Source organism: Herpailurus yagouaroundi, unplaced genomic scaffold (genome assembly GCF_014898765.1).
Source record: "Herpailurus yagouaroundi ecotype Mexico unplaced genomic scaffold, PumYag 203, whole genome shotgun sequence".
NCBI lineage: Eukaryota > Metazoa > Chordata > Mammalia > Carnivora > Felidae > Herpailurus > Herpailurus yagouaroundi.
Genome location: NW_024412434.1, coordinates 2,106,249 through 2,120,710, shown reverse-complemented (window position 1 = coordinate 2,120,710; position 14,462 = coordinate 2,106,249). Strand labels below are relative to the sequence as shown.

The 14,462-nt window shown below is 36.2% G+C and overlaps 1 protein-coding gene across 32 annotated transcripts in view; it reads left to right on the top strand.

Moving 5' to 3' along the window:
• The window catches only part of CREM (cAMP responsive element modulator), a 75,725-nt gene that overhangs the window by 56,644 nt on the left and 4,619 nt on the right, over nt 1-14,462 (top strand). For 13 of the 32 annotated variants that reach the window (XM_040450981.1, XM_040450964.1, XM_040450994.1 and 10 more), the window contains 2 exons: nt 5,992-6,027; nt 10,025-10,181. In XM_040450981.1, the coding sequence (XP_040306915.1) occupies nt 5,992-6,027; nt 10,025-10,181 (193 nt within the window). Of the gene's footprint in view, nt 1-897; nt 1,054-1,580; nt 1,786-1,976; nt 2,109-5,991; nt 6,028-10,024; nt 10,182-14,462 lie in introns of those variants that run through there. The other 19 variants (XM_040450975.1, XM_040450983.1, XM_040450978.1 and 16 more) reach the window with 10 other exon arrangements.

Genomic DNA, 14,462 nt, shown 5'->3' with positions numbered 1-14,462 from the left:
GCAGCTTGTGAGTTCGAGCCCCGCATCAGGCTCTGTGCTGACAGCTTGGAGCCTGGAGCCTGCTTTGGATTCTGTGTCTCCCTCTGTTTCTGACCCTCCCCCACTCACACTCTATCTCTCTCTGTCTCTCTCTCAAGAATAAATAAACATTAAAAAATTTTTTTAAGAAAAATTATGAGTAGTAATTGTGATTTATTTATGAATTTTTTTTAAATCCCCGAATTCTTTTCACGGGATTTTAACTTAATAAAATAATTGAGCCTCATGAAGTTGCTGTTTTTGTGGGTCAAAAAGATCAAATAGCAAATTCCTGTGGTTCAAACTAATATTTATGGAAGAATGCTACATAATAGTTCTTACATTTGGCACAGTGAATTTTTTAAATGTATTTACTCCTTTTAAGTGAAATTAGCAAATTCTGTGTCACCTTAGGAACAGCTTGATTTTATGGTGCTGTAGCAATAGTACAGCGAATAAAACTGTTAAGTGAACGAAGGTGGATGGATATTTCTTTCTTGATGAATTTAGAAGTGTCTAAGAAATACATTTCTGTATTTCACAATGTTTTTCTGGGCTGATTATCAGGTTTTTGTTGTTTTTAATCTCCATGTTTTTTCTCCTAAGTTACGAAAAATGTAGTTTATACCCTCGTTGTTTTTCTAGAAACCTTGGATAGAACAATAATAAAGAAGTTAGTTGCTCCGTAAGAAACAATCTTGGAACTTAATGCTAATGAGTTGGGTTTTGTTTTGTTTTGTTTTGTTTTGTTTTTGCCAGAGCCACCACAGATTTCTATGTAAAAATAAGAAACAAAAACATTAATATGGTTTATTACAGGAAGGTTTTTTATAGGGGTTTGGTTTCATTGAGCTCCTCTGTGACAAAGCAAATTGATGGCAGTGATAGGCTAATGATGTCATTGTGATGTCAGTTACTCCTACTTATCCTGCACATGCTTGCTAGTTTGGAACACTGTATGTGGACCTGTGATAGGGGAGGCAAGACAGTTCTGTATGCAGAAGCCCATCATGGCTGTAACTGGAGATGAAACAGGTAAGGATTTTAAAGAGAGATTTAAATTAATTCTGATTTTTTTTGAAGTTTAGAAAAATGAGGACCCTCAGTGTTTCAAAAAGTGCTAATTTTCTATTAGCTGAGGGGTAAGAAGTTTCCTTTAATATGTATCTGTATGTATTCAACACACTCTGTTAAAGCATCTTAGCGTAAGTGCTTCTTTGCTCAGCATATCGTTTGTTTGACCAAGGCAGTAATCCTGTCTCTCGTCTTCCACATACTGCTTTACTAAAATAAACTGTTACTTCATCTGCAACCTGTTGCAAATCCAATGCAGCTACAAGTTAAACATACGTAGTGTTCAACTTGTAAAAAATTAAGCTTCCGATTTCATTGTTGAGTACAAACGTTGCTCCAAAACAGAATAGGAAAACCCATCGTGTTAGGGGTGTTTGTGTGCCTACTTGTTTCTTTCCTCCTGTATTTAAAATGGTCTGTACCTCAGCTAATCGAGTTCAAAGGGCTGACGTCACTACATTTCCTGGAATCGTGTTCCGCAGGGAAGTGGAAAAGTTAAACTCCAAGCGAGCTGCACATTGACGTCAGCCCCGAGTCATGCTGTGATTTAGTCAGTTCCTTTCTGCTTTGTCAAGTGCTGCTGACAGATTTAGAGCTGTTAACTAGCTCGCCGCTGCCACTATCTCCAAGATCTCTCTTAGACTGAATAGCTTTTCTCGTAAGCCTTACTTTAACATTTCTCTTGATCTTGAGGTAAGTATCTGCTTAACGAGGGGGAACGCTTTGTGAAACCTGTAATGCTTGGCTGAGCAGAACTCCGCAGCCGTCTGTCCCGCTGTGGACGGACGTGGGAAGGCTGAGCCTCCTGCTCAGGCCGCCCGGCACGTGCCCGGGGAGAGGTGGGCTCAGGAGCTCGAGGATTTCCGTACCCTTTGGTCGCTCCCGGCACTTGCTAGTCAGAGTGCCCTCTAGTGCTCAGTCAGGGAAGTGCTGGGCTTAAATTGTTTCCCACCCCATCACAGTGCTTTAAAGTTGTGATCCGAAATCCTTCCGTGGTTCGCTTTTCTTAAGTACAGGTAATGATTCTGACTTAGTTACTAATATCCTGTATGTGGTTGCATTGTTGTTTATTCAGGGATGTCTCATTTCTAACTCTGTTCTGAATTTGCACTTGAATTCCTGTGGAATGGATGATTATGAACAGCTTCACCACGGTTTAGTTTTTCAGAATTAGTGGGTCTCGGTTCTCTTCCTAGATGAGAACATTCCATTGTTTTGAGCAGCTAAAACCGGTATTAAAGCGTTTTGAAAATTATCTTGAGGCACTATTATTTTTCTCAGGATTTTTTATCAAATTTTAGAGAAGCTATAGATTACAGAAGTTCTCAAATAACAAATTTATTGTAAGATATAGATGGACTTAATCTCAAATACTGCATGTCATATGCTAGAAGCAAAAGGCATTTTGCGCATATGTTTATTTGCTAAAAATTTTAATTGGTTTATATCTTTCTTACTAACTTTTAATTCCAATTCTCATGTCTAACCATGAGAGAAAAGTAAAATATAAAAGATTTGAAAATACACAGAATATATTTAAAGATGAAAGTTAAAGGTAAAAATTTGCATAGATTTTTAACCATTGTTTGTAAATAAGTGAACATTTTTATACATTTATGTGACAAAATGAGCATACACCATCCTTGAATGGACTTCTTTTCACAGTTTTTTTCATAATGGTTAAACATGAGTTAGTTTTTCCAAATTAAAAATTTCCAAATGTTAAAACTAAAAAATGTCAAACTTTTTTCACAAGACCTCATTTAGTTTTGGAAATCATTATTTTTAGAATCTGATTAGTTTTCACAGAACCAATTCTATTTTGAAATGCTGTTTAAAAATGAGAAACTTTTTTTTTTTTTTTTTTTTTTTTGAAGAGCCCAAAGAGCATAGGGTTTAAGAGACTTTTTTGAAAGAATAGTAGAGCAGCTTTAGGACCCACCTTTGGATTATATCATTTTGGGCTACTTGTGTGGATTGGTGAACCAAATGAACTGATCTAAGATACTTGGCTTATGCACTTTTTTTACCATGGCCCACATTTTATATCATGATGCAGTAGACCTGTGTGTGTGTGTGTGTGTGTGTGTGTGTGTGTGTGTGTGTACATAAAACAAATTTTAAAAATAATGCTTATCTTTACATATAGTAAAGATGATGTACTTGTACTTTTCTATTTTTTTTTTTTTTTGATTGCTATTCTTGGCCCATGAAATTGATTTTATAGCTTACTAATGGGCTACAACTTGTAGTTTGAAAAACTGATGTAGACCAAAATCAGGTTCCTAACAATGACTGGTCTGGGAAGAGTTTTTAATGTTTAAAATTGAGAGAGAAAGAGAGAGCACAAGCAGAGGAGGAGCAGAGAGAGAGGGAGACACAGAATCTGAAGCAGGCTCCAGGCTCTGAGCTGTCAGCACAGAGCCCGATGCGGGGCTCGAACCCATGAACTCCCAACTCATGGATCCTGACCTGAGCTGAAGTTGGACACTTAACCGACTGAGTCACCCAGGAGCCCCTAGGAGTATTTACTTACAGGATCATAGAATCAAAGGCAGAAAGCGAATATCTAAGGTTTATAGAATTGTATTATTGATTCTTTTGGGTATAGTCTAATTTTTTGTTAGAAATAGTTTTTGGCTTTATTCATAAGCTGATTATGTTAAGAGCCTAATTCCATATGTTTTAGTCTCTGAGTCTAAAAAATTCTAATATGTTGTATTCAGCCTGGATTTCTGAACTGTTAGAAACAAACGTTCCAACTTATTCATATTTGGAAAATAATATCTTAGTTAATATTTGCTGCATGAGAATAAGAATACATTTCACCTTGTGAAAGGAGGGTACTCGAAAAGGTTTTTGTTTGGGAATTTTCACATAAAGAATGGTTTGGATTAGGTGTAACAGCTTAAAGTTGGTAGCAAAGCAAGTTATAATTATGTTGTAAGTGGGAAAAAAAAACCCAAGTCATTTATCTACCTTAAGTTTTAATTAAACTCCAAATGCGTATGGAGGGTTTACTGACATTTCTATTGTGCTATTTTCCCACTATTTTTGAAAAAATTTCAGTGAAATATAATTTGGGATGATTGTAAAACTCTGCCTGGTTTTATTTGCCTATATGACTATATCACCTAATAAAATAATTATACTTTGCATTTATGTAAGCATTAAAATAAAAAAATAACAATGTTGCAGTATACATACAAATACAAATGTGGTCAGTGCTATCAAAGAAACTATCAGATCATGAGAGACCTATAGGAAGCAGGTAATATAGGTTAAGGTAGGCCTCACTGAAGAAACTATATTTAAATACCCAAAAGGAGAAGCATTTTCCATGTATTCTTACTGATGCACTCCGAGCAGATACTATTATATTCATTTTTTGTATAACAACATGGATCAGTGTGGTAAATAACTCTTCCAAGTTTACAAAGCTAACAAGTGGTGAACCAGTTTGGATCTTCAGACTTCCAGAACAGACCTTGTCTCGTTCTGTTTCCACAGAACATTCACACAGAACATTGCTCCACAAAGGTCACCTGAGAAATTAATCCTAATGTTAGATGTTAATGTTAATGTTAATGTTAGATGAGTTACCTACCACAGAATACTACATGCTAGTTATAAAACATACAAAATTAGGTTAGCATCATTTTAAGTAGTCAAAGTGGATTTTTTCTAGAGTATTTATTATTACTCTCATAGGACAATAGAGTGTGTATTTGCTATGATATAGAACCTTTAATTTCAATATTTATAATTTCTTATCTACGTAAACTTTTTTTGACTCAAGATTTTCACTTAAACAATTCAGGAAGTTCCCTCTATGTACCTTAAAGTAAAAATATTTAATGGCTTAATTCTTTGTGGTCTATGTGTCATAGTTATTGTAACAAATTTGAAAATGTTCAATGTTTAAACAGTCATGTTTATATAGGGTTTAATTTTCCTGGGAAAAGTAGAGCAGTGGAGAAGGGACAGTCTCTGACAGTGTGAGACACCAGGCAAGGACACAACTGATTTGCACATTGGGAACACTGGTGTGGTGGTAGGAGAGGAGCGAACCAAATGAGAAAAGTGAAGACATCAGTAGCTTCTTGGAGCTACAGAAAAAGTCCCCCGCTTTATAAGTATGACTTCAAACTTACCTCTATTGCTTGTTCCTTAGGTATAGTTGGGATTAGGGACACCTAGCAAAGTGACACATGAAGGTAGGAAGCTCCATTTATAAGAATGTTGTTATCCAGTTAATGTGCTCAGTACTGCAGAGATCTCGATAAGATATATACACAAGCAAGATCACCACCATTTGGGATGCAGAAAAGTTGTTCCATTTTGAAAGCTATCAGGATAGGCATTTGGCTGAATTTCTTATTACTGTCTTTGTTAGGAAGAAACAAACACCTCTTTGACTTGTGAGGCTTTTCATTGTCTTATTACCAGTCTGATGAGCTTGCACCATTTGGTTATTTGTGTTTCTCCACCTTTGAGGTTCCATTCTAAATGATTATAAACATTGAAAAGGACATTTTATATTATCTTTTAATAACTTATTTTCTAAAGGAATATAATACAGCATAACAATTTTTAATAGGCATATTTCTGGACAAAATAAGGAATAAGAGCCATACATTTCAATCATTCTATTACCCAGGTTTGTTAGAAGGGAAACTCCAGGGGAAAATATATTTATGGATGTTATGTGCCTTTTAACTAATATACAGCATAAGCATAATTTGGAACATTGTCTTTCAGAACTTAAGGAAGGGAAGAGGAAGGGAACTAACATTTGCTGAATGCCTACCATGTGCCAGGCACTGTGCTAGACACTTTGACATACATTACAGGGGTTATTGTGAGTATTAAATGAGATAATGTATCCCCATTTTACAGATGAGGAAACTGAACTTGCCCCAAGTCACATGGCTGGTAAGTGGCAGAGCTGGAACAGAATCCAGACTCCAAATCCCATGCTTTTTCTCCTATACCGTGTTTATAGCTTGCAAAGAGAGGTATGAAGTTAATGACCAAAATTGAGAGTTCTAGGAATCTTCTTTTCCCATGAAATATTGATACTAAACCTAAAACACACTAAAAAATTCATGTCAGGATAGTTGGACATATACTATAGTTAGAACTCATCTGCTTCTCAGGTGCCAGATGACTAGTATCTAAGGGAAGAGTAGGAAATAATGCCACTTTGAATAAATACAGAGCATCTTGTAAGGGCTTCCCATGTCTCAGTGTTAAAGACTTAAAGACTTAGCTATAATAACAGCTAATAATAGTCTTAAAATAATAAGACTGCTTATTTTAAACATTCAAATGACAGTGGGCTTGTTCAAAACCCTGGGAAGTTCAAAATTTACTTTGTAGTGTATGTGTAAACCCATCAAGCATCCATTATATGCCAAGTAGCATGCTAGATTATAGAGAGTACCAAAGTAAAAAAAAGATATCCTTGACTTGTATTTAAAATTTTTATTGCCTTAGAATAAATTAGTATGTAAATATCTTTTTCTTATTATCTTCAGTCATAACTGTAAAGCCCCCACTGATGACTCATTTATTTTCAGAAATAATGTATACAGTGAAGTACTAGAACAAAAAATAATGTGGACACTTTTAGTAGTTAGATGGAACAGAAATTGGCCTCTATAGGAGTACAGAGATAAGACTGTGTCATCAAAGAATGTAAGATGGTTCTTTGAACTGTGATTCTAGGTATCCAGTCTACTAAATTACCACTGAATTCATACTTCTGGAAACTGAAGTTAACTAAGAGAAAAACTTTTTTTTTGTCACTTGTTTCAACAACAACATTTTTTGACATTTGGATTTTCTCAAAATAAGAGATTCTCTTTGCCCATATCTTTTTAATGTATTTACTAAGATCATAGTTGAATATATGGAATTCATCCATTGACATTTACTCTGTGACCACTAAAAGTGTACCATCATATAGATTCTTTGGGATATTACAGACATTTCTTAATTCCTACTAATTAATACTAATTCATATTTCTGTCATAAACTACTGAGCTACAATCTGATTTTTATTGAAGGAGATAAATATAGAGTATGTCTCAAACATTGTAATAAAACCCAATATATTAGCTGACATCGCAGAACTAACACATCTAAATATATCATCCCCTTCCAAGTTATCATTTTGAAGTGGTATTTTATTTCCCTAGCTGTTGGCTCAAAATCTTTTATTAAAAATTTTTTTAATGTTTATTTATTTTTGAGAGAGAGAGAGAAAGAAAGAGACAGAATGTGAGCAGGGGAGGAGCAGAGAGAGAGGGAATCCGAAACAGGCTCCAGGCTCTGACCTGTCAGCACAGAGCCCGACACAGGGCTCCAACTCACAAACCGTGAGATCATGACCTGAGCCGAAGCCGGACGCTCAACCGACTGAGCCACCCAGGCGCCCCTCAAAATCTTTTAAGCATACTTGTTTTGAACTGCTTTTATCCTCCATGGTACCAAATTTGGTCCTTTGAGGGTGGTTTCAGCTTTTGGGAACAGGCAAAAGTTTAGAACCATTTCTGGTTTTAAGACCAATGAATGAACTTTATTTTTCATGTGTGAGCTATACCTGCCCCCCTTTTTTCCTTTTTTAAAAAAATATATATATCCTTAAACAAACTTTTATGGATCATATAAGCATTCTGCTCTAACTTTATAGTACAGAAAATAGCAGATGTATACAAAGGAGAGAGAGAGTATAATGAACCCCTCTGTACCTTCCCATTAATTTTGTTGCACTTCTCTGTGACCAGTGTGTGTGCAAAAGAACAACCCAGACCAAGGTCTGCATCCACGCTGCCTGCAAATGTCAACATGATGACATGTAAACTTCTCATCCGTCACTGGCTATTGTTCCAGTTTTAGAAAGTCTGTGTAGCCTCCAGCTGTTCTATTGTTTCAACCTTTATTATTCCATAACCTTCTTCCCTGGATGTGGGTAAAGAGAAAAGAGGACAGAACAATGCAATTCTATGCTCCATTCTATCTCCTCTGACAATGAGATTAAAATATAAAAAATCTTTAGTCAGCAGTTTATAACTGTTTATAAAATTATCTTCTTAAATATTTCCAAGCTGTAAGATAATATGGCATAGAATGAGATATCTGTGTATATAGTATTTTAAATAGTCACAAAAACCAATTTAGGATTTTCCCCAAGTTTATTAATAAAGACTTTGCTGGTGATCATTATATTTATCACAGTTACTATTAATCACCATTGTTTTTCAAATTATAGAAGGAAGGGGCAGTGCAACCTTATAAATGGTATTTTTGTTAATTTTATGAAGACCGTTAAGTGATCCTCCCCCAAAGCCATTTTTTAAATTTTTTTCTTTATTTTTCACCTAATTCTTAAGCTCTGGGGGGGGGGGGGGACTGGCATTTACCCAAAAGGAGCACACAGATTAGTTTTTGACTGACCCTTTAAATTGGTTGGCTATTTTCAGTGATAATATTCCATTTAAGTGGAAAAAGTCTGTGTCCCTTTGGTGTAAAAGTTCAGTTCTTACTCAATAGTTAGAATACATTTTAATGAAGCATGGAAGTGATGTGTTTTATATTTTGATTGGCATTGGTTCAGGCCAATTTTTGTAGGATTTAATAACTTTAAAAACTCTTTTTCTTGCCTTTAGCTTTGAGACAGCATGAATTTTGTAATATGTCGGAGTGTCAAATTAACTCTGGACAATACCTTCTCAAAATTGAAACAGTGGTAGAAACATATTTCATCACTTAAATCCATCTGTCTTTTCTAGGAAGCTATGTTTATTGTAGTAGAAAAGCAAATTTTGAGTATAAATTAGGAAACTTGGAGGACTTTTAGTATTCAATCTGAATACTAAGTAAATATTAAGTCTGTCATTTGACTATGATTGTACTATAATTGGAAAACCTTTTAAATGAATACGTAGAAATATATTATTTTCTCGAGAAACCCTCAAAAGACAAAAATTATCATTCCCCAGAGAAACTAGATTTAAGTAGAGCTTTGCTGTTTTGTTTTTTATTTTGTTTTGGTTTTTAAACTGAAAATATAGTAAGCTAGTATTTTCCTTCCCGTACCTCACTCATCTGGTAGTAGGACTTGTATTTAAAGACATTCAGTAACTGTTTCAGGCCTGATATAGGGTACAGGAAGACCTCTTATCTGGAATATTCAGAGAATGGAGATATTCTGCTTAGCTAAAATTTTTGCAGTGGTATGCTAGAACCAGCTCCCACTGGTATGTAGAGTGATTATTAAATTTTCAGGGTTTTTGTAAGCTGGTTGTAAAAAGAGCCATTATTAAAGATTATATATAAAGAAATACATATTTAATAAATAAGTTACATTAAAAAACAATGAATACTCAAAACTCATCACTTCTCATAATTTTATCTCTGCTCTTGAGGTTATTTACATGTGTTTTATCTGTATGTGCTACTTACTGTGTATGTCTTCCCATCTCTACATTCCGGGAGGCCACCCTGCTAGCCTGAAATTGGCCATGGTGAAAGTATTTCCGTCATACGCATTGATAAACAGGTCAGGACTGTTTTCCCCCAGAGAGCTGGTTATTAAACATTTGTCAGCATACCACTGAGTTTAGGCTAAATGAACTATCAGTTGAAGCACTCTCTACTTTAGCCTTTGATAAACACCTTTCTAAAATGCACTGGGATGTTTTTCTACCTTAAATGTATAGAGCATGCTGAAGGTTATTGTTCCAAATTGTTCCAGGTGTCTTTGATACCTCAGACTTCTTTAATGCTCAGAATAATCATCTTAAACATTAGCAAGTTCACCTCTTATGACATGTAAAAAGAAATATGTTATTTCCAGGTCAATTTTATATAAAATATCAAGTTGTAAATTGTTTATATAAATTTGTAATATTTCGTTTCATTGCAGCAGCCACTGGTGACATGCCAACTTACCAGATCCGAGCTCCTACTACTGCTTTGCCACAGGGAGTAGTGATGGCTGCCTCACCAGGAAGTTTGCACAGTCCCCAGCAACTAGCAGAAGAAGCAACACGCAAACGAGAGCTGAGGCTAATGAAAAACAGGTAGGATGTTTCACTGGGAATCAGGAACCACTTACTGGGCACATAATTTATTGCTGTGGGGCTTTTAAAGAAATTGCTTTTTCTAAGCCATTTCTCCCAAGTTAACTGTTATGTGGCATATTTGGGTTTGTGCTCTGCATGTGATGGTAATTAGATTGTCTTCTAATGAGAGTGCCTAGCCATGAAACCATGGTACATCCTTATGTGTCATAAGGGTAATGTGTGAAAGATACATTAATGTTTTTAATCATGATGGAAGTACTTTATTACAAATAAAGATTTTTTTTTAACTTGGTACTTACTTTGTGAAGTAGGTAATGAGTATAATTTTTTAGTTTCTTTATGGGCAAAATAAATGTGTGAGTTAAGCATTTCTAAACCTTTTAGGGGCACCTGGCTGATTTAGTCATAGAGTCTTAATCTTGGGGTTATGGGTTCAAGCCCCATGTTGTGGGTGGAGTTTACTCAAAAAAAATTTAATTAAAAATCTTTTCTAAGCCTTTTATATGTAGTTTCCTTCTTTTTAAAAAATTTATTCTTGAGAGAGAGAGAAAGAGAGACAGAGCATAGGCTGGGGAGGGTCAGAGCAAGAGAGAGACACAGAATCTGAAGCAGGCTCCAGGCTCTGAGCTGTCAGCACAGAGCCCGACGCGGGGCTCAAACTCACAAACCGCGAGATCATGACCTGAGCTGAAGTTGGGTGCTTTACCAACTAAGCCACCCAGGTGCCCCTATGTAGTTTCCTTTTATCTAGTTTGTAACTTTGTTGGTTCTCTGTTATACTGAAATACATACTAATTCTGATAAATTTTAGTCAAGTGCAAATACAAAGCAACAAAGAAATAAAATTACTCATAGCCCCATCATCTAGAGATGCCTATTAATGTTATAGTATATGTACTTTCAGTTTATGCTGTCTCCTTTTCTCACTCATTCTTGTACCATGTCTCTGTATTTTTATTTTTTAAACAGGAGTATGTCCTAAAAATGCTGTTTTCCAAAATTCTTTAATTTGACTTGTATATTTCTTGGTTAAGTTTTTATGATGGAAAATTGTGCAAATTAATCTGATTTTCAAAATGAACAGAATAGTCTAAGAGTTCTCTCAGTTAAGTCTTGTTGCCTTATTCCTAATAATGTTCTCATTGTAAGAACACAAAACATTTCAGAGATCATGTGCTTACCTATGACCAGGACCACATGGCGGTAGTTTGTTTAATTTTTTTTTTCAACGTTTATTTATTTTTGGGACAGAGAGAGACAGAGCATGAACGGGGAAGGGGCAGAGAGAGAGGGAGACACAGAATCGGAAACAGGCTCCAGGCTCCAAGCCGTCAGCCCAGAGCCTGACGTGGGGCTCGAACTCACGGACCGCGAGATCGTGACCTGGCTGAAGTCGGATGCTTAACCGACTGCGCCACCCAGGCGCCCCCGGTAGTTTGTTTAGTAGGCATTATTAGCAACCTAGTTAATCTAGAAATTGTGGCCTCTGAGCCGCTATGATTCAGAAACAAGTGGTGACTTCCTAACTGTCCTTTGTAACTGAATGTGAACCAGTAGCAGCTATGTTCAGTTTACTAACAGCCCTTAAAATGTCACATTTTTATACATTATAGGACTCCTTAAAGTGGCTTCAGTTCCCAAGCAAATTAATTATCACAGACCACTAGGTGGAGTTTTGTACAGATTATCAGAAATAGGATTATTCAGATATACACATCTTTCCCAGTGCTTGTTCCAAATTAACTAAATCATGCTGGATTCATATTTTCCATTGTCAGTGTTTTGCTCAGAAATCCTGAAGGAGCTGAATGGATGGGGCTCACATAGTATCATCCATAGTTGTTTTACGGATGGTCTCTAACTCAGATGTGATGGAGGAATATGGATATTATGAAACTGTACTTTCAAAGGTCTCTGGAGCTGTGAACATAATTGCTTGTGTGGTCACAGCAGGAAGTTGTGAAGTTCAGTTAAGAAATATAAAATGTGATCATAATGCAGACTGTAAAATTATTCATTGGTGTCTTATTTTCCTAAAGAAAATAAAAAGACCTAGAAAGTAGCATTCTTCTTTCCCTTTTGTCATTATTTTGTACCTTTATTTTTAGATTAAAAAATTGTGTCAGTAGAACTATCAAAATGAAATAGATGAACTGTTAGGCAGTGGGTTCCTATAAATGTGCCCCACAAGTACCTACACATGCATAAGAAATTTCCCTGGCCAGAAAAATCATGAAATTTAGGTTTTAAAAAAATAATCAGCAAATAACAACTACTGGATAGCGTTTGTGTTTGGGCTGTGAATAACCAAGGGAAATGGAGCCCTAACCTTGTAGGTGTTATTTTGATCTTCTATGGCTGGTCCAGAGATATGTACAGCCAGAACAAAAGCTGAGCAGTGTCATCAGGGATCCAGGTTTCTCCTCCCTGCTCTGTCATCTTCAGCACTGACATTTGTTCTTATCATCACAACATGGCTGCCACATATCTAGGCATTTCATCAGGCGGGAAGAAGGGAAAAGGGCTAGAGCCCAAAACTGGGGCTGGCTGAGTCTAACCTTTCTGAAAACTTCTCCTGGAAGACCCTCCCAGCATCTTTCTTTCCTTTTTTTTTTTTTTGTTTATGTTTTATTATTTATTTTTGAGAGAGAGCATCTACGTGGGTGGGGGAGGGGCAGAGAGAGAAGGAGACAGAATCTGAGGAAGGCTCCAGGCTCTGAGCTGTTAGCACAGAGCCCGATTTGGGCTCAAATGCATGAACAGTGAGATAATGACCTGAGCCAAAGTTGGACACTTAACTGACTGAACCACCCAGGTATACCAGCCCCCCTACCCCCCTGCATCTTTCACCCACATTTCCTTGGTTAGAAATAGGTAATAGAATCCCTAGCTCCAAGGGATTCTGAGAAGGATCTGTTCTAACTTTCCAGATCTCAACTTCAGAGCAGGACAAGGGAAAAGTAGATGATCAATGGCTAATAGGTTGCTCACTTGAGCAAGTACCATAGGTAGGTTTTAAGTGCTTCATTTCTACTGTTTCTTTCTTTAACTCTCATGTAACTTTCACATAAGAAAGGGTGTGGTTATGATCCTTACTTTACAGAAGAGGAACTCAGGTTCAGAGAGGTTAAGTAGTAAGTTGTAGCATCCTGCACTGGACAGAACCTGAGTATGCGATCAGGCAGTCTTTCTTCCAGAGCCTGCCCGCTGTACTATGCCAGAGTCATCTCAGAAAGACCTCAGAGTAAGCTTCACATTTAACTTCATGGAACGTATGTAGGTTTTACTTATTAACCTGAAAGACCTCTTATACATTTCTTTCTTTATTCTTTGGCTGGCATTTATGATAGATATGATAGATATTTCTCCCAGTCCAGTGACAGTTTGTGTTTCTTTACAGCCATGTCAACATTTCCTCTTTGCTATGTATTCCCTCTTCATGCTGAGGATATATCCAAATAAATTCACGGCCTGAAAACTGAGCTAACTATTAATAGAAGAAACAGGTGTTTTCCATAGCTGGGAAGTACTTAGGAATGTACCATCTACCGGTGTGATCATTTAAAGCTTTGTGTTTGGAACATTTTCACTGGTAACATGCACCTGCACCCACATGAGATATGAATTATGATATTTATGACAAATAGTATACTTTGGTAAAGAAAATGAAAAAAAATAAATATTTCACAACACTGCTATTAGATATTTCAAATTTCATTTAATGGTAACTTGCTTTGTAAAATGACTATCTCCCTTCCAAATCTAGAATTTAATATAATGATCCAATCATGAAAATCTTGGTATTAATAAATGTATTTTAGTTCCTTTATAGAAAAGTTTAATTATGTTCTCAAACTGGCAAATTTATGAGTGTGCTTGGATTTATTCTCAATTTTTCCCGATGCATCATTTAGATTAAATAAATCTGTATTAAACAGATTCAGTTAACTTTTTACATTTTTTTTTGTTGTTGTTGTTAACTAGTTGAGAAGTCTGAGAGCTTTGTGAGTTCACAGGGTGAGGGCATTGTTCTTGGCTAGGAAGTAGGAGTTGATCTTTTCCTGCAGTTCACTGGGATTTCAAGGTCTTTTTTCTGCTGATACTGGGTCCCATGGAGAAAACACAGATAACAAGTTGTTAGTGAGAGTAAACCATCCTAAAAATACAGCAGAATTGGCCAAATCTATTGTGCACATCACTCCTGGTTCAGAATTGGGGCACTGTGAGTCGGCATTATAGTAACTGGTGTTCAGCCATCCAACATAGCTTTTGTTAATA